Below are 19,297 nucleotides of genomic sequence, written 5' to 3'. Positions count from 1 at the left end.
TCTTATTCTGAGTCAGGCAGCACCTTCCCTCCTGCGTAAAGCCTCTGCCCAGTTGTGCAAGGCAGTAGAGTACGTCTGAGAGACAGAGTGCAGGGATTCCTTCCTGCCCTGAGCCCTGCTGTTACCAGCCGCGTAAGATCGGATTACCCTTATCTGAGCTTGCACAATGGCCAGCGCTGTGTGTGGGTGGGAATGGCTAAGACTCTCCTTCTATTGCTGTGGGGCAGTGTGAAGGGCTGTTTACACTGGAATGTGTAAGTGCTACAAATACAGAAGTAGGGATCCACGAGCTCTGCTAAGGCCCAGACTAGCGCCCTAGCACCTCTGGCTGGATCAGACAAGCCGCTGGGCTCTGCCTATCCATCAAGTGCATTGCAGGTTTCCCACTCCACTCTTGGAAGAGGACTTGCTCCTCTCTGCCCCGGGAACGCCTTGTGCCGGCTTGCACTTTGCCTCCGTGCCTGGCCCCGCCAGTCCTGGCAGGGCTGGAAAGGTGTTGCTCACATGCCCCTCCCCTCTGAGTCACGTCAAAACAGGTCGCACAGTTTCCCTAGCACGGTCAGAGCCAGAGCGAGGGGAGAGGCTGGCAGAGGGGACTGGTTGTCTCAGAGTGCGAGGGGGATTAGGACAAACCCACTCGCTGCAGCAAGCTGGATTTCAAATCAAAAGGTGGCTCCAAGCTGTTTGCTTCCTGAGCTGCTGGGACAGATCTGGGTGGAGAAGCCATCTCCAGGTAAGGACATCTCCGCTCCTTCCAGTGGGTCAATAGGTGAGGGCATGTCCTGCGCTTGCTGCACACAACTTGTCAGGCGGCCGCTGGGGTGAGGAATGAATGGAAGGGAAAAACGGGGAACTGGGGCGGAAGAATCCCGACACCCTGACTTGTCAGCCCGTGACCTGATGCCCGAAAGACATTTCCTTCCTGTGGCCATTGGCATAAGCCCCTGCAGTTCCACTGGGGCCGAGGAAGAGGTGAAAAGCAGCCTCCTTGTTCACCAGAAACCCTGTGTATTCGAGCACCATGGGGCTGACCCTTCCCGCTCTGCACACACTTTTTGGAGGGTGATCATTTACAGCTCCTGGAAGGGAGAGGGCAGCTGTGATGGCAGGGCCCGGGGAGGCACCACCTTGGGCAATGCCCCTTCTGGTGCCCACCCCCTGAATATGGGACTAGCAGAGTAACCCCTCGCAGCATTAAGGGCCCCATGGAGTCAACAGACAGACACCCAGTGACTTCCATGGGCTTGGATCAGCCTCAGCGGGAGTCCCACGCACAGCACGCTACTACTTGAATATGTTCTCAGTGGAAAGGAAACCAACCCTCCGTCCTTCCTCCGCAGCCCCCTCCCCTCATTGCAGTCTCTGGGGCTGGGGATGTACAGTGGGGCTGGAGCTAAATCACTCCTGGGGGAAGAGGGGGGAAGGTTATTTCTGCTAAATCCTCATGGCTCAGAGTTTGCCAGCCCCCGCCCTGCCCCCGGCTTTGCCTGCGTCTGGTTTCCAGCCAGGATGTCTGTGCTGACGGGAGGTTTGTGCTGCGTTTGGCTGGCAGAGCTGCGGGGGGCATGTGGTTGGGATGGATGGACTCACCCGTAAGATTTACACCAAACGGCCAGTGAGGCTGCGAACAGGACCGAGTCACTGCCAGGGGCCCTGTGCGGTCAGGCAGGGGATCTCTGGGAGCTGTGTGGGGTTCAAATACTACAAGTGTGAGCAGAATGGGAGTAAGGGAGATGAGGCCTCCTACATGCTGCGGTGTGAGATCCGGAGGGAGCTGCTCCTGCTACAATGTGGGAGGCTGCAAAGATTTTGATTTAAGATGTGGCCTAGTGGATGGAGGACTGCATTGGGACTCTGGCTTCTTTCCCTGGCTCCACTGGCCTGCTGGGTGACCTGGGCAAGTCATGGACGTGGCCTGTGTTTCAGTTTCCCCATCTGTTAAATGGGGATAATGATCCTGCCCTGCTTTGTAAAGCACTTTGCGATCTGCTGACACAAGGCGCTAGATGAGAGCCAGCCGCTGTTGATGTATTATCTTGCCTTGAGTGGGACTATCACTAGAATCACTGAAACCCTGGGTGACGCCCATCCAGGCTTCTCTCGGGTTTGACCTGAGGGCACCTCCCAGCCCAGGCGTGTCTGAAGAGCCAGACTATTGCGGTACCGCCTTTGCTCTGTGCAGGACCCTCTCCAGCTGTATCCGGTGACGTGGGCGTGTGGGCGTCGCACACGCAAGAACCACTGTGTGTTCTGTCCTGATGTGAGACCTGAACTCTTCCAGTCTGCATCACCCTTTGCCATTGCATGTATGTCTGAAAAGCCGGCTGGCCCCTGTCCACTTGCCCTGCCTGCCCATCTGCCTCTGCTCTGCCCCACTCCCCCCCGGGACCTGCTAGGGTGACGTGCAATCAGAGCCGCAGCCGCCGAGCCACCCCATGCCTGTGTGAGTGATGAAGGAGATGGCAGCTGCATTGCCTCCTGTGACTCGCTCCCGATCGGCCCCTTCCCTGACGCCAGTGGGTTCGGGAGGGGGGGTTAGGTTGTGCTTGGGCAGGCATGGAGGTGGATCAGTGTCATGCCCTGGCCCTGCTGCCCATCCCCAGGGGTGAGGGAACTCCCGGGCAAACAAAGCTGCACCCATTCCAAAGAGCAGGCCGGCAGGGTGGCCTGTGAGCATAGAGCATTCATGGCCAGGCGTCAACAGCGGAGCCACCTGGGCTCTCGGTTTGGCGACACCCAGGCCCAGATTTTCCAGGTGCTCAGCACCCAGCCCACTGACCTCTTCCGATGCTGTTCAGCTTGAGAGTCACGTGGGCAAATACAGCCGGCAAGGGGCTGGCACCTTGTGTGTGGGCAGAGCAGGGAGGCTGGCTCTGGGCCGGCACTGGCTTAGTGAAGACTGCTGGTGGAAGAATTGCAGGCACTGGCTCAGGACGGGGGGATGTTCGCGCTGCCAAACCAATGTGAAAACAGAGTGAGCTGTGGCCTCAGACAGGGTCCTCAGGGGCTCTGCTCAGGGCAGGGCTTCCCTCAGCGGCAGGGGCCGTGGGCTCCCCAGGCTGATCCCCAAAGGGAGTCATGGGTTGGGTGGGCGGGGGAGGAAGGGGTGGCAGTGGCGTGGGAAGGACCGCAGTGCATGAATCACAGAGGCAAAAAGCCCAGGCTCCAAAGGGCTGAAATACGGATTTCCGGTGCACTTTACAGAGGACAAGGGGAGGGGCTCGGAAGGGGTGGGGTGAGAGGCCAACGGAGAAAATGTTATTTATGGCTTCTGGGGTGGTAGCAAGGCAGGCTTTGGCCTGTACAGCATAGGGCCATGCAGCGTGGCTGACCCCTCGGGTGGCTTGCTTAGTTTCTTGTTTTTTCCCATTAGCAAACGGATAGAGAATAAGACAGAAAATATCATAATGCTGCTATAGACATACATGAGACACCCACACCTTGAATGCTGCATGCAGTTCTGGTCACCTCACCTCAAAAAAAGATGTATTAGAGTTGGAAAAGGTAGAGAGCTGGGCAGCAAAAATAAGTAGGGGTCTGGAACAGCTTCTGTCTGAGGATAGAGTAAAAAGCCTGGGCCTGCTCACCCTGGAAAAGAGAGAATTAAGGAGGCTATGATAGAGATCTAGAAAATCATGACTGGTGTGGAGAAAGTGAATAAGGAAATGTTATTTACTCCTTCTCATAACACAAGAACCAGGGGTCACCCAATGAAATTAATAGGCAGCAGGTTTAAAACAAACCAAAGGAAGTACTTCACACAATGCACAGTCAGCCTGTGGAACTCGTTGCTAGGGGATGTTGTGAATGACAAAACTATAACGGTGTTCAAAAAGGAATTAGATCAGTCCATGGAAGATAGGTCTATCAATGGCTATTAGGCAAGATGGTCAGGGATGTAACCCCATGCTCTGGGTGTCCCTAAACCTCTGACTGCCAGAAGCTGAGACTGTCAGAAGACAGGACACGGGGCATTGATCTTACCCGATAGGGCCATTGTGATGTTCTTATGCTGAGCTGCCAGCCCAGGGTGCTGTGTGGCTCACACGCCTGCCCCAGGACCCGGGAGCTGGTCATGAGGGTGTGGAGGCTGATTTAGGGGTTGACTGAGGTTTGGCTGCAAAACCTGGTGGAATCTGGATTGTGCTGCTAGAATTCCCATTGAGTCTTTGATGTGGTGTGAGCCCAGCTGTTCCGGCAAAACACAGAGGACAGAAATGAGGGAGGCCGGTTCCCTCCGAGGAGCCCATCAAAGTGAGGGTGTATGTCCCGCAAAGCTAAGCTGACGTAATCTCTGCAGCTCCGGTGCTGCCCCCAGATGGGGCTGCCTTATAAAGTGCCCGTTTCCCCGCCGGGTATCTGGGTGGCTGGCAGACGTTAGACAGAAGTTAAACAAAAACTGGGCTCGGTGCCAGAGAAACTGGCCGTTCCCTTGGCTGAACTTGCCAGGGAGAGCGGGCTGAATCCTGTGGCACAGGGAGCTGGAGGGGCCCTTCCTGGACTGTTGAGGCAGGAGCCTGGGGGTGCGACTGAGTCATCTCAGGGGTGCTTGCAGCAGGGTGGGGGAGGGAGCTGGCCAGTGGGGGGATTGGAGAATGGGGGAGCCAGCCAGGAGGGTGATTCACAGGGGGCTCTCCTGGGGATTTGGGCAAACAGTTTGGGGCCCACATTTTCAAGTTGAGCCCCAAATTCAGAGGCTCGTCGGCCAGAGCAGGATGGCACTTGGGGCACCTGCGGTCAGGGCTGGGTGCCCGAGCTGGCTGGGGAGGTGAGCTCAGCTTGGCCCAGCATTTCCAAGCCTCCCCGCTGCTCTGCTCTGCAGGTGCGGCTAAGTCACTGCTTCCCTGGTGAGCCAAGGCTGCTCCAGACCCGTCAGCGGTCCTGTCCTGGGGCACCAGCACCAGAACAGACACACAGGCCTCGGGAAGGGAAGGAGGGCGAATTAATCGCTGGCTTTTCCCAAGGCTCTATAAGCAGCTTCCATGTCACCTGCAGCAGCAGGCGGGGGAGTGGAGACGGGGCCGTTACTACCCACGAAGACACATTGGGCAGGTGGCTTGGACACCAAGAGGAGGTTCACAGCTTTAGTTCAACAACCCCCAGGGCCTGTGCCCTGGCCGTGAAGGGCATGGCGGGTCTGAGGCCCCATGGGGCCTGTACCCTGGCCATGAAGGGCATGGGTCTGATGCCCCGTGGGGCCTGTGCCCTGGCTGTGAAGGGCGTGGGTCTGAGGCCCCATGTGTATTTGTTAGAGGTGCTTGTGGTTTCTGAAGCTTTGAATGTTTCTCAACTGCAAAAAATTCCTCTTTGAATGTTAGTCGATATCCTGCTGCTCTCTCTGGAGTCTTCCTTCCAAACCCCTGTCTCAGGGTTGCCTTGAGCCCCAGTTCCCTCCCTCCCTGACCTGTTAATCTGCCCTTTGCTTCCCCCAGAGTGAGGCTTTATCTTGACCCACATTATTCATGCCTCAGACACTTCCCTCCTGATTGCTAGTCTCCTTGGGGGCTGGAATGCTGCATTCTGCCTGTGACCACATCCCCTTCATCATCCAGCACCTTCCCTGACCTCAGCTCCACCTCTCCTCCTGCCCCAGTCTCGGCCGCCTCACTCCCAATGCTCGGCACTGGGGTGTGTGTGTGCTTGCCCTGTCCTTGTACTCCTTGCTTGTTCCTGGGGTGCTGTCTTCCCAGCGACTCTCTTTCCATTGCACTCGTCTGTCTGAGACATTCTCTGGCGCTGGGAACTAGAGATGCTACATATACAGCAGTGGGACACAGGGACCCTGTCTCCCCATTCCCATCGAGGGTGTGACATAAACAAACCAAAGGCCACATGCTCTGCTGGCACACAGCGCATGTGCATATATGACTTTGTTTATGATTAGGACCTACAAGAAGTCAGGCTCGCAAACAAAAAACCCCAAATAAAACGGAATGACTGATTGTCCCTCCATTCTCCCCAAAAACGTAACCAGCAAAAGGCCAGTTTTCAAACAGAGGTGCTTACTTGGCCCCACTTGATATGCAGGCTCCATGTATAAATGGTTTCTAAATGGTTATGAAACCGTGACGAGCTGTTCTGATAGGTGTGTTGCAGACATGGGCAGTATGTTTTATGGGTGGTTGTAAACACAGCAGTAGAAGATGTTATAGACTGCTCTTATCAGCTTCCTACAGACAATTTATAACTGAGTATTCAAACATACGTTAATCGTTTATTAACCCCTTAACAGCTGTTTACAAAGGAGCCTTCCTGTAACCTGTGACTGAATGAGATGATTTCGTGCCCATCCTGGGTATTAAATCAGCACAGAGTCACTTAAAGTGGGGTTTTGGCACCGTGCTTTTTCATCTTCAAAGAACTTCACCAGTTAGTTACCAGAACCTGTCTTGTGAGGCAGATGGGTGTCGTCACCTCCACATTACAGATGGGGAAACTGAGGCATGGAGTGGGGAGATGTTGATGCTGTGGCCACATGCTTTTTCCTTGGCCACATCCTGACATGTACTCTGTGCTGAAGACTGGCTTTGCTGGCTCTGCGCCACAGGGGAATCCTCCCCAGCCGCTTATGTCAGTCAGCTTGAAGTCTGCTTCGCTCCATCAGACCGGCACAAAGCCGCCTTAACAGGGCTTTCTTCTTCTTCGTCTTATTGATTTGTATTGCAGTAGCCCCAGTCCTGGCCCAGACCCCATGGTTCTAGGTGCTGTACACACACACAACTCAAAGACGGTCCTGCCTCAGAGAGCTGCCAGTCTGAGAAGCATTTTGTCAAAGTCTCACTCAGCCCCGTGTAGCCAGCTGGTCACTTTCCCCTGCAATTGTGTAGGTCTGTCCCTGGGAAAAGGAGAGACACAGTCCTTCTAAAAACTAGGGAAACGTGGTTGTAAAACTGCACAAATTGTGGGGAGGGGCGCACCGGGCCCTGCCTGTAACTGGGGGTGGTAATTCCCCTTGGGAAACTAGCGTGATTTCAAGCTCCTTTAACAAGAACTGGCTAATTCAATCAGGGCCGGTCTGCAGGCACAGCGGAGCCAGCGCCTGTCTGGTGGCTTGTGGTTTCCACTTAAAATGAGGCAAACAGTGAGCGGCTCAGCTCCTGTGAACCTGAAACTGCGAGTGAAACTTGGTGACTGTGATTCCAGCGTTATCTGAAACTGAGAGGGGGAGCTGGGCCCCTGTGAACCGAAACATGGCGCTGCTGAGTACAGAACTCGGCCTGGCAGGCTCCCTAGCCCTTGCTCTGTTGGGATCTGGTGGGTTTGCAGCCCTTCTTCCTCCTGTACAGCAAAGCAGCCAATGGAGTAAATGCGCCATGGATCCTGTCTCCGGAGCGCAATCAGAGCAGGCAGCTCATCCGGAGTGGCTGCACAGTGCACTTAAGCACCATCTGCATTAAGGGAACTGGGATGTAGTTAGATTGGGGCAAACCTCTATGCCAACTTGCTTTAGTAAATGATGGCTCAGTCACGCCAGTGCATGACCCATGTCGCACTGGTGCAGGCTGTTGTCTACACCAGGAGCTTCCCCCCGGGATTCACAGTGACGCAGACACCTGGGGGGAATTTTCTCCCTTTCTGCGTAGGCTCCCTTTGCCCCTCCCCTAGGGAGCTGCCAGTCCCAGGATAAGCTCCAGACAGGATCTCTGGGCGAATTGCATGTTCTTGTGTAATAGGCTGACTCACACAGGTGGGGGTGGGGGAGCAGGGTGCAAACACTGGCTCAGCCCATGGAAGGATTAGAGCCGAACAGCTGCAGGGTGAACAGCAGGGAGCGGGACGGGTGGCCCCAAGGGCTGCACCCTTGCCTACGGGGGGACGCACCTTGGTTCATGAAGTGGGATCGATCCATGTGATGGGGCTGCCCTGCTAGCCCCGAGGCAGGTGGAGTTTGCCCGTGCCCACCCTGCAGCTCCAGAGGGGAAGCCCGCTCTTGGAAGCTCGGAGTGCTTTCCTGTGCCAGGAGATGGAGGGCAGGGGAGGAAGGGAAAAGGCTTGGGGAAGGGGATGTGGGCTGAGCTGGGTGATGAGCTGCCAGCCCCCCAGGGGTGACATTTGAGGTGCCCTTTGGTTGCCTCAGAGGCTCCCAGCCCCAGCTCCCCCGCAGGTGCAACACCAGGAAGCTTTGACCAAAGCTGCCTGTGGGAGCTAATGTTCGAAACGAGCGGGAGGCGCTTGAAGAGACGGGCCTGAGGTGAAACCCTGAATCTTGCCCCGGCCACTCCTCCCTCACCCCGGGGCAAATCTGCCTTCAGCCCCAGAGCCAAACGGCACCGTGGGGGGCCCATCTCGCCTCAGCAGGGCACCTTAGATATGTGAGCTTTGGGATAAGTTACAAGAATGAATGTTCCACCTGAATTAATACCCCGGTGTGTCTGTGCGATGGCCTTACACAACCGCGCGTGTGTGTGAGACTGTGTGATGGACTTAAACAACTGTGTGTGTCTGTGTGTGTCTGTGCAAAGGACTTACACAACCGTGTGTGTGTTTGTGTGTCTGTGCGATGGATTTACACAGCCGTGTGTGTGTGTCTGTGTGTGAAGTACCTCTAAGTCTTTTTATCTTTTTTTTAACCAGTTCCCACTCAGGGTCGACCATTTCCCAGAAGCCCCAGGGTGGGTCTTTGCCCCTCCCTGTTCCTGGCCCCAGGGGCCACCACTGCCCATGGAGAGTAAAGACGACATCAGTGACACGGACAGTGGCATCATCCTGCAGGCAGGTGGGTGAGTGGCAGGAGAAGCCCCGCTGCCGGGTCGCGTGCCGTCTCCAGAATTCTCCTTCCCACTGCATCTGCCTGGTCCTGGAGTCAGGACTGTCAATTAACCGCAGTTAACCCAAGCAATTAACACGAAACAAATTAACTAGATATAAAAAATTAGTCACGATTAATGGCAGTTTTCATCGCCCTGTTAAGCAATAATAGAATCCCAGTTTAAATTAATTATAAATAGTTTTGGATGTTTTTCTACATTTCAAACATTGATTTCAATGACAACACAAAATACAAAGTGCACAGTGCTCACTTTATATGATTATTTTTAATTACAAATATTTGCACTGTAAAAAAGATAAAAGAAATAGTATTTTTCAATTCACCTCATACCAGTACCGTAGTACAATCTCTTAATTGTGAAAGAGCAATTTAAAAATGTAGATTTTTCTTGCATAACTGCATTCAAAAACAAAACAATGTAAAACTTTACAGCCTACAAGTCCACTCAGTCCTACTTCTTGTTCAGCAAATCGCTAAGACAAATAAGTTTGTTTACTTTATGGGGTCTAATGCTGCCTGCTTCTTATTTACAATGTCACCTGAAAGTGAGAATGGGCGTTCGTATGGCACTGCTGTTGCCGGCATTGCAAGGTATTTACATGCCAGATATGCTAAACATTTGTATGCCCCTTCATGCTTTGAAAGTAGATTGTCCCATCTTTTTTTATCTTCTTTTGCAGTGCAAATATTTGTAATAAAAAATAATAATTAGGGTTGTTAATTAATGGCAGTTAAGGCATGCAATTAACTTGAAACAAATTAACACATTCTTTTTTTTTAATGAGTTCACGAAGGCGCTGCTGCGTGCCTCTGGGGTAGGGGTGCCTCTCCTCCCACTGCCCTGCTGCTCTTGCCTCCCCGCCCCCAGCCCTCATGGAGCCAGCCCGGGCCAAGCTGCTCTGGATGGGGAGCCTGCCTCCTGTCTGCTGTGCAGAGCGGGGGCGGGGGGAGGGCTGATGTTGGGGTGTCCCCCTCCCCGTGCCCATGTACCCAGTCACTGCTGAGCTGGGGTTGGGGAACAGGTGGAGCCTGCCGGCTGCTGCTGCTGACTCAGGAGTGAGTGCTGCTGGCTGAAAAAGAGTTCAGGCTCTGAGTGCTCTGCTTAAAGAGACAGCACACACACGCCAACACACACACACACTTTCCCTCAACACCAAAAATATTTAAATAAATAGGGTTCTATTATTGTTTAATGGTGCGATTAAAACGGCGATTAATCACGACTATTGGTTTTAGTCTCGCGATTAATTTTGACAATCGTTCGACAGCCCAAGTTGGCAAGTGGTATCAGAAAGGCAGGTGTGAGAGATATGCGAGAAAGGCTGTTCTGTGTCAGCGTCTGTCTTCTGGGGAGGCTGTGGGAGTTCCCCTCCTGGCTACAGTCTTGGGGTTGGTTTCCTTGGATCAAGTGTTGTGTCTGCAGGGGAAGTGTCTCTGCCAGGGACATGTTGCGGGGGCAGGGAGTGCAGTTCGGGTCTGGGATAGCAGGGGGCTGTGCATTGGGATGGAGGTGCAACAGCAGAGCTGCATGTGTGGAGGGGGGAGCCCAGGGCTGGACTAGCAGGGGTTGCTGGAGATCAGTGTTGTGAGTGGAGTTCTCAATGGCTCTCTGAACTTCCGGTTTCCAGCATTTCTTTGGCAAAAATAATCTCCCCCTAAGTCATTCCCGAAGTCAGGCTCAAGGTTCCTTCCAAACACAATGGAGCAGGTGCCTCCCAGACACCTAGAAATGCTTGTCAGGGTGTGTGAGGATGTCCCGCAACTCCAGGAAGGTAGAGACCTTACCTGCAATCAGTGATCTGGGCATGTTAACCATGTTAACCTCAGGATCAGGCCACCTCGCCCAGTACCTTAGCTCAGGCAGGGGCTGGTACCAGATGTGTCAGAGGAAGCTTCTTCTTCCCCCCCAGGCAGCTCAGGAAAGTCTGCAGTGTAAGGGTTTATGTCCCTTAGAAATGTAAATGGGCAGGAGTGGAGATTGCACATCCAGAGCTCAGCACCCACAGTGCAAGCAACGTGCTGAGCTCTATGGAAATCCAGCCCCAAATACGGGTGCTGAGTCCTCGGGAAATTCTGGTCTAAAATGAGCATCCTGGTGCAAAGGAGAGACATCGGTTTCTCCTGCCCCTCACGAGGAATAGGAGCATTTCGTCTGCATTCAGATCTGAGGACCCAGCTCAGCCCCTGGCAGATCATTTGCCCGGCTGTCTATTAAACCAACCGTGTTTTCACTCAGCAACCTTGCAATGAGGGCTCCCTGCTTTATGTGATCTGCAGTGACCTCCAGCTGGCTGCAGCCTGGGAGGTGAAAGGAACTAATCCCACTCTCCTGCTAGAAACATTCCCTGCTGGGCTGGGAGCCTGCAGGTCAGCCTGTGCTTTGAAGCACCAGTTAACCCAAGATGGGCCCTGCCAGTTTTAGGATAACCCTAAATGACAGCAGTGTTTTAGGTACCTTTGCAAAGCCCCTCTCTGGCTCCAGGGAGGGGTCGAAGAGCAGCTCTGTCTGGGTCATTAAACTTCAGTGCTCAGGGTTGCCTGGTGCTTGGAGCTGCTCCTCCAGCAGCACCCCCCACCCTTGTCCGTAGAGAAGGAGGAGCAGCACTGGGCTGACAGGCTGGAGCAGGGACTCGATCTCAGATGCATTGTGGGAAATCTCAGAGTGGGTTGAAAATGGGCATTTCTGTCCTGTGGAAAATTCCAATATGGCTAAAGATTTTAAAGGTTGTGGTCACATGACTCCCATGATGCATTGCCTCAGTTACTACAGGATGACCGCAGGGCATCATGGGAGATGTAGCCCAGTTAGGACGCCCAGTCCATAGAGGATATGGGGGCATGAGCTACTGGAATTACAACTCCCATGAGGCCCTGCGGCGGTGCTGACAGACACAGATTAATGTAAAACTGACTCGGAATGAAACATGGGTTTGACAAACCAGAACATCCCAATTAAGCTAAGCTGACCTGACCCAACCTGGCCCAGACCCGACCAGAATATCCCATTTGAATTTTCCTGACAGAAAATCAACACATTTTGGCAAAATCAAAATTTTTCCTGCAAAAAATTTTGACTTGGCGGTTAGTGCATTTTCCATTGAACAAAAACAGTTTAGACAGGAAACTCCAGACCCCCTTAGGAAATCCGCAGCCAGATCTGCGAAGCTGGTAGGTGTGACAGCCGGATCGGCCAACACTTCCCAGCTGCTAACACAAAGTGAGTGGGACCTGAGCACACTCTGAATCCCTCCAGACTGCGCCTAGATGGGGAGCTCTGTGGGACAGGGACATCTCTGTGCTGTTTGTCTGCACGGGGACTATCATCCTGGGGCCTGGCGCCCTGGCGGGATGCCTATGAACAAGTGGTGGTTAATAGCATAATAACTTCCAGTGAGTCTGGTTGGTCTGTGCTGTTATTCGGAGGGGGGAAACTGAGGCACGGGGAGGGGCTGTGACTTGTCCGAGGCCACAGAGGGAGTCACTGTCGGTGACAGGAGGAGAGCCAAGGATTTCCTGCTGCCGAGCCCTGTGTAGGAGATGGGGGCTGCCACGCTCATATTGGAAAGGTGACCTGTGTGAGTGACGGGCCCCAGCCTGCCAGGGAGAGTAGCTGGCTCAGGAGGGGTGTGCGTGAGGAGCTGCAGAGGTGGCACAGGATACGATGCCCCAAGACCCAGGCACCTTAGAATCCAAGGCCCCATGTGGGCCCTGGTCTGTGCTTAGAGCTGGCCCTGCGTCTCCCCAGCTGGCTGCTGAATCGGGACTCATGGGTCTCATCCCCCCGCAGGCCCGGACAGTCCCATGCCTCCCCTGAAGGACCTGACCCAGGCGGTGCGCAAGCAGCAGCAGGAGCTGGAGGCGCGGCTGGAGGCCTGTCTGACGGAGCTGAGGAAACTGTGCCTGCGCGAGGCGGTAAGGGGCCCTGGGGCCTGGCTGGGGACATGGGCGTTGTGGCTGGCAGGATCTCGTGGGCTGGGCCTGGCGGAGGGCTGGCTGGCTGGAAATTGTTCGGCCACCTCTCGTTGGGAGAAGAAGCTGGAGGGGCTTTCCTGGAACGCAGGAATCCCTGCGTGCGTGTGGCTGATTCCAGAGGTGGGAGGGGAATTCCCACTCCCAGCCAGCCCAAAGCCGCCTTCTACCCTGGGCCTCGATCTTAGGCTGCCATGAAGCCTAATGGCCGGGGTAAACCCTAGCCCTGGCACTGAGGGGTTAGCTTGGGCAGTAGCTGCTCTGGTGTCAGGGCTGTCCCAGCCAGTTAGTGCAAAGGTAACAACATGCCACGTGTGTGCTGGCTGGAGTGCCCGCTCATCCCCGGCCTGCCCCCCAGTGCGACGTGCGCGTTGAGTGGGAATGCGTTCTGACGCAGGACACGCTCCCCCATGTGCCCGGGCCCCTCCCTCATCTCTGGTGGAAGAGAAGTGCCCTGTGCCATCCCCGGATGCTGATTCTGTCCCTGCCCTCCCCTGCAGGAGCTAACGGGGATGCTGCCGCCGGAGTACCCTCTGAAGCGGGGGGACAAGCTCCCGAAGGTGCGGCGGAGGATCGGCACTGCTTTCAGACTGGATGAGAAGACAATCATCTCACGTGAAGTGGTAAGGAGCCTGCGTGGAGTCCAGGGAGATCTTTCCCCTGGTGCTAGGGAGGGCACAGATGCATGGAGGCTTGTGTGCAATGAGTTTGGAGGGTCTCAGAACCGTTCCGCAGTCCCTAGCACCACCCCTGACCCCCTTGTTGGTTTCCTCAGCGCTGGGGCCAAAGAATGAGGAGGTCAGAGCGAGGCACCAATGAGGTGGCCCATGCTGTACCCACCTGGTAGATCAACAGAGGACATCAATCTCCAGGGCTGCCCCCACCCCATCAATACTAAAAATGACCCAGGTGTCTGTCCCAGCCGGCTCTGACTGTCTGTTCTTAGCCGTTTCCAAGGGCCATGAGCCCAGCACTGAGAGATGGTGCACAGCGAGCTGGAGATGTCGCAGATCTTGTAGGGAAACTCAACGGTGCTGATGCTTTGGTGGTCGGGCCAGGCCGGGCGGGGGAGGTTGGGCTCTGGGGAGGGGGAAGGGTGTGGCTCCATCAAAGGGGTGGATCCATTTTTTTCCCCACCCGTTTGATTTGTGCAAGGGTTTGTTAGCATTCCAAAGTCTCCACCTTCTGGTATCTCTGCCTTGGCCTTATCTGCCCGCCCATGCCCTGAGATAGCACTGATGAAGCAGCAAGGAGGTGGCCCTGGGTGCGGTGCTGAGAATGTGTGTTCCCTCTGTGGAGAGCCCAGGCGGGCGAGGGACAGGCGGGATCACTTTTCCTGCTGAGCCAGGGGGCTCTCATTTGACTCCCATCCTGGGAGCCTGCCTGTTCTCCATCTGCCTGAGGAGAACCTGTGTTCCCAGGCTGCCTCCATGGGGTTGTCTCCTTCAGCTAGCCCATGGCATCCCCCTCAACGCATGACATGGCCACGGCCCACTTTGGTAACCCCACCTCCACCCCAGAGTTTTCTGGTTCAGGAGCTGCAAACCTGGCTGGTTCTGGGCGTGGCCAGGTAGCCAGGTCCTGCTCTTTCCCCGAATGTGGAGGTTTTCCCTAAACGGGGCTCTAGCTCAGTGGTCTGCACCCCTGCCCTGCCCCCCAGCCGGGGCCGAAGTGGAGCCAGGGTTGGGTCTGGTGGCCGGGAATGTGGCCATGGTCAGTGGGTGGTGGTCAGAGCCGGAGGCCGAGGCTGGGAATGGGGCTGCGGTAGCCGGGGACTGCAGCAGGCCTCGGTGGGCTCTGGCAGCTGAAGCCACGGGTCAAGGTGGGGGGCCACAACCAGAGGCCGAGGCATGGGACCGGGCACCATGACCATATGCCATAACTGGAGGCTGAGGCTCATCTGGGGGTGGAGGCTGCGGCGGGCCTGGAGCAGAGCTTTGAGCAAAGTGGGGCTGGGTGGCACTCCCTCCCTGTCCCCATGGGGGCTCTCCTGGGCCCAGCCACGGTCCCCTCAACCTATGGGGTGCTCCCTCCAATCTGAGCACCTATGGCCTGGCTGGACGTGGTGGTTGCGTGTTATTCCTCCTAGCCCCAAGAGCTCTGCGGCAGCGGGCAGCTCTCCGGCTCTGTTCCATGGCTTGTGTCCTCTTCCCACCTCAGGACCCGCTGAGCACCCTGGAGAGGGACCTGGCCCTGCAGCTGCAGATCGCCGCGGCTGCACAGCGCCTCTACCGGGAAGAGAACATCAGCAAGCACATCAAGAAGCGGCGGAAAAACATGGTGCTGAAGGAGGAGAAGAAGCTGAAGGAGCTGGAAAACACCCTCAAGGAGTGCCGCCTGATGGCTGCGCGGGAGCCCCGGCCCTGCGCCACAGCCCCTGGGGGTGAGCTGCATGCACGGGCCAGATCTCGGCCTAGTGCTCTCTTTACAGCCTGCCTAGTGCTAGAGAGAGCAGCCGTGACCCACGGGGCGCCCCACCTGCTCACCCAGAGAGCAGCTACCTCTAAGGAGCACAGCAAGGGTCCTGCTTGTAGCCGGCTGGGGCTGGCACCGAGTAGCTCAGCCTGCGTGAGGGTTTGTCCTGCCCCCTGGGGGCAGGCATGTTCCCCTGTGCCACGGGACGTGTCCTGTAACCACCACGGGGTGGGTGGTAACATCCATGGCTCCTTGGGAGAGCTGTGTAGGGAACACCAACGCTGCCCTGATCCTCTCCTGTGGGTTATTGCTACAGCTTCACATGCAGGTGGAATCTCGTGTAGCCCCAAAGATCTCCACAGGCTGCATTCGCGTGGGGCGGGTCACACCCGTCCCCCACACTGGTCCATCGGGGCCAGGCTCCCAGCGCTGGAAATGTTCAGTAATGGCTATTTCTGAGGAAGGTGAGAACAGGGCCCTCCGTAGCTCAGCTGCCCCTTGGGGATAGGTTACATGTGGGCAATTTCTCCCCAGCTCCTCTGTTGATTAAGTTAAACCCTTGAGCATGGGATCAAGCTACCTTGATCTCAGCTCACCAAAGAACAGCTGTTGGTTATGCAGCTTTCCCTGGGCTCCTACCACAGCTTGTTCCAGAGGTAGTCTCCTGTTCTAGCTACAAACACAGGGCTTTGATTTCCTCTCGGGGTGCCTGACAGGGGAATTTAGAGCAGATGGACTTGCTCAAACACTGCTGCTGTCTCTCCTGCCTGTCCCCTTCCCAAAGCTTTCACAGCACTCCCCCACCGCAGGGCTGTGACCAAGCCTGGTCAGGAAGTGTTTCAGCAAATCAGCATTTCATGAAAAAATGCTGATTTGTGACAAGTGAAGCCATTCGTGGAGTGGATTTGGATTCAGCAACTCTCCTGATTCCAAAAAAAAAAAAAAAAAAAATGTGGGGGAAAGGTTTCAGAATGGTTGAAATGTTTTGTTTTGATATTTTCAAAATGAAAAACTCCAGTTTTCCAATTCCAAAAGATTTTGGTTTTAAAATTTAAGCTCCTTAGACAAAACAAAGGTTAAAAAAAGAAAAACAAGTGAGAACTGAAATGAAATGTTTCAAAATGATTGAAATGAAAACAAGTTTTGAGTGACTCGAACCAAAACCCTTTTCAGTTTTTGATTACCTAATATTGTCAAGAGTTTTGTCCTAATTCAAACTGGGGAAGTTTTCAAACTCTTGAAAACATTGAGGGATGAGAAATCATTTTGCACCCAGCTCTCATTGTGAGCAGTGCAGAGGGGAGCAGAATAATTCAGAATAATAATATTTTGCCTTTTTACACAGCCTTTCAGCTGAAGCCCTCAAAGCTCTTTCCAGACATTCATTAATTAAAGCATCCCAAGGCAGGCAGGGGAGATCCAGGGGCAATTCCAATCATTGTTGAAATGCAGCCTACTCTGAAGTGGAGCGCAGGGACTGTTAAACAGCTGACAGCAACAGTGTAGAACAGGAAGTCCAGTTGAATGTCCAGTTGAAAGCTCAGGGGTTTGGGTGGGCTGGTGGAATTTGGCCTGCGTTAGAGGAAGTGGAGCGGAGCCTTTCATCCATTCCTGACATCGGCTGGTTCATTAGTTGCAGACCAGGCTGCTCGCCAGACAGATCAGAGGCACGTGTAACTGCACAAAGACGAGGGGGATTCCCAGGTACCATGGCCTTCTCCCCGCCCTGTCCCCTTAGGCCAGTGGTCCCCAAACTTTTTACAATGCGCTCTCCCTTACCCCTGTCCACCCCTACCACCGTCCCCCAGCTGGGGCTGGGAGCAGGGCCGCAGTCAGGGGTGTGGGCCGTGGTTGGGACCTGGAGCCATAGGGTCCAGGGTCCAAGGCAGGCCAGGGTCTGCGTGTGTGGGGCTGGGAGCCGAGGCTGCGACCCGAGGCTTGGCGTGGGCCATGGCTGGGGGGCGAGACCCCCCAGAGCAGAGCTCAGGGCAGAGCAGGGCCGGGTGACACTCTCTCTCTGTTTGGGCTGGGCCAGGCCCCACTGCTGTGTCTCCCCCCCTCCCTGAATGTTCCTCCATGCTCCCCAAGGGGGCCACACCCCACAGGCTGGGGACTCTGCCTTAGGCAATGTGGGCAGAGAGGGCAGGGCAGGGACTGGAGTGAAGAGGCTGTTAGGGAAAATGGGGATCCTTTTTCCAGGGGTGTGGAGCGTGTGCTCGGGGGTGGGGCTGCGTTCCGAGGCCCCCCCAGGCTAGTGTAGCACGAAGGCTGGTGGCTGCTGTGGGGAAAGGTCCAGTGGGGAGACCCTGCGTGTGTGAGAGACAGCACACTCTGGTCTTCTCTGCAGGGGCCCGGGAGCTCCGGCCTTGCTGCTGGGCCGAGCTCTGTCGGTAACATGCACTTGCAGGGCTCGCCGCCTCCTCCCCTGCAGCATCTGCGCCCGGCGTCTCCCTCCCAGAGACGAGTTGCTGTAAGATCTGGGTGCATGGCACAGCGAGCGAGACCGTGGCAGCAAGGGGGCTGCCATGATGCCAGCAGCGCTCCTGTTCCCTGGTGCCCTGTGGAGAGCACCTTGTCTGGGGATGGGCAAGGGCAGCTGCTAAGGACAGCTCAGCAGAGAGGCACAGGGAGGGAGAGCTGGAGGGGAAACGTGCAGGGGCATGCACTGTTTGACGCCGGGGGGAGGGGGGTGTGTGGCGCCAACTTAACCCTTGAGGTAGTGGAGTACTCCCAAGTCTCCACCCGCCCCATCACTCCTGATAAGCTCCCGGGGGGGGCCAAGAAGCCGGGGCAGTTGGACCCCGCTCCCGTGGGGTGAGAAGCCCCAGGCAGCTTCCCCATGCGGGAAATGGGGAGGGGAGAAGCCCCAGCGGCTTCTGTGGAAGCGCTTCTGGTGAGAACATGCACCACCAACCCAAGGAGGGCAGTGTGGCTGTAAGTTGAGTTATGTTATGACCTATACGTTTCTAGTGTAGATGTACCCTGAGCGGTTTGAGCTCGCGGGATTAAAGCCAGTTTCATTATGACTGTGTGTGATTAACCACATCACCCGGAGCCTAGCCTAAGCGGCACGAGATGCAAGTCCCATTCCTGTGCACTCAGCGGGGCCGGTGCTGCTACGTGCTGCTGTGCTACAAACCATTCACGCTCATTAGGGACCCCAAGACATTTTCTACCCAGCTCGATACCACCTGGGGGGAGATTTTCCAACACACCTGAGAGGTGTCAATGGGATCCATGCTCCTATGGCACTGGCCTAGCCCAGTGAGTGTCTCTGTCCTTCCTCACTTCCCCCTTTTTTTCCCCATTGCTTCCCTAGAGCTGAGCGCCTTGGATGACAGCTCACTGTCGGATGCCAGCCTGCTGGAGGAGGGTAAGGGATAAGCATGCCTCTACATAGCCAACGAGAGCCCCAAAGCCCTGCTCCCTTTGCGTGGGCAGGGCATATGGACAGGGCAGTGTCTACCCCTCCGTCTGAGAGTGGGTGGGGTGTGTGATTTAAATCTGAGCCCAGCTGCTCTGTTCCCCCCGAGAGAGAAACTGATTTGGGGCGAGCCGGGCAGGGCAGCTGCAGGGATGGACTCTGGGCTGCACAGAGGATCTGACCACAGAGCTGGAGGGCAGGGGATGGGCAGACATGGCGATTCCTGCACCGCTGTCGCCGTATCGGTTCACAGAGCTACCCTCATTCTTTTCCAGAAGAAACCCAGGCTCCGAATCATCGTGCTGCCCGGGAGCTCACTGTGCCAGCCCAGCCTGGTACGCCGTGCGGCTCCCCGGCCCTGCCCGCCCGCGCTGTCCCTCCCCAGCAACACGAGGGGCTGTCACCCACACACTGCCAGGTCCTGCCGCTCGAGCGTGCGCCCATTCAGAACAGCCCCTGGAAGGAGACCAGCCTGGACAAGCCCTACGAGAAGCCCAGGAAACATTCGGCTGAGCCCTGCAGCGTGCCAAGGTACAGAGAGCATCTCTCACCCCAGCGCAGCTCTGGGGAGTCCTGCTGATCAGGGAGTCTGGGGTCTGCGCGGGGAGGAATAGCCGTGTAAGAGATGTAATAACCATTACAGGCACAGAAACAACTTGGCTTAGTAAGGCGGGAGGACCATAGGGGAACGTGCAGGGAGTGTTGGCGGCCTGTAGGTA

General features: G+C 55.7%; 1 protein-coding gene across 1 annotated transcript in view; it reads left to right on the top strand.

The window, feature by feature from the left end:
• INAVA (innate immunity activator) overlaps nt 1-19,297 on the top strand; it is a 40,178-nt gene that overhangs the window by 12,855 nt on the left and 8,026 nt on the right. Inside the window, exons 3-8 of the mRNA XM_067531522.1 lie at nt 8,575-8,716; nt 12,558-12,682; nt 13,240-13,362; nt 14,900-15,122; nt 18,474-18,527; nt 18,854-19,109. Coding sequence (XP_067387623.1) covers nt 8,662-8,716; nt 12,558-12,682; nt 13,240-13,362; nt 14,900-15,122; nt 18,474-18,527; nt 18,854-19,109 — 836 coding nt within the window. The 5' untranslated portion in view covers nt 8,575-8,661. The remainder of the gene's footprint in view (nt 1-8,574; nt 8,717-12,557; nt 12,683-13,239; nt 13,363-14,899; nt 15,123-18,473; nt 18,528-18,853; nt 19,110-19,297) is intronic.

This window comes from Emydura macquarii, unplaced genomic scaffold (assembly GCF_026122565.2).
Source record: "Emydura macquarii macquarii isolate MOO-44397 ecotype Brisbane River unplaced genomic scaffold, CSIRO-AGI_Emac_v2 contig_3220, whole genome shotgun sequence".
Classification (NCBI taxonomy): Eukaryota; Metazoa; Chordata; order Testudines; family Chelidae; genus Emydura; species Emydura macquarii.
Note: the sequence above shows the minus strand (reverse complement) of the source record. Positions and strands in the feature narration are given on the sequence as shown.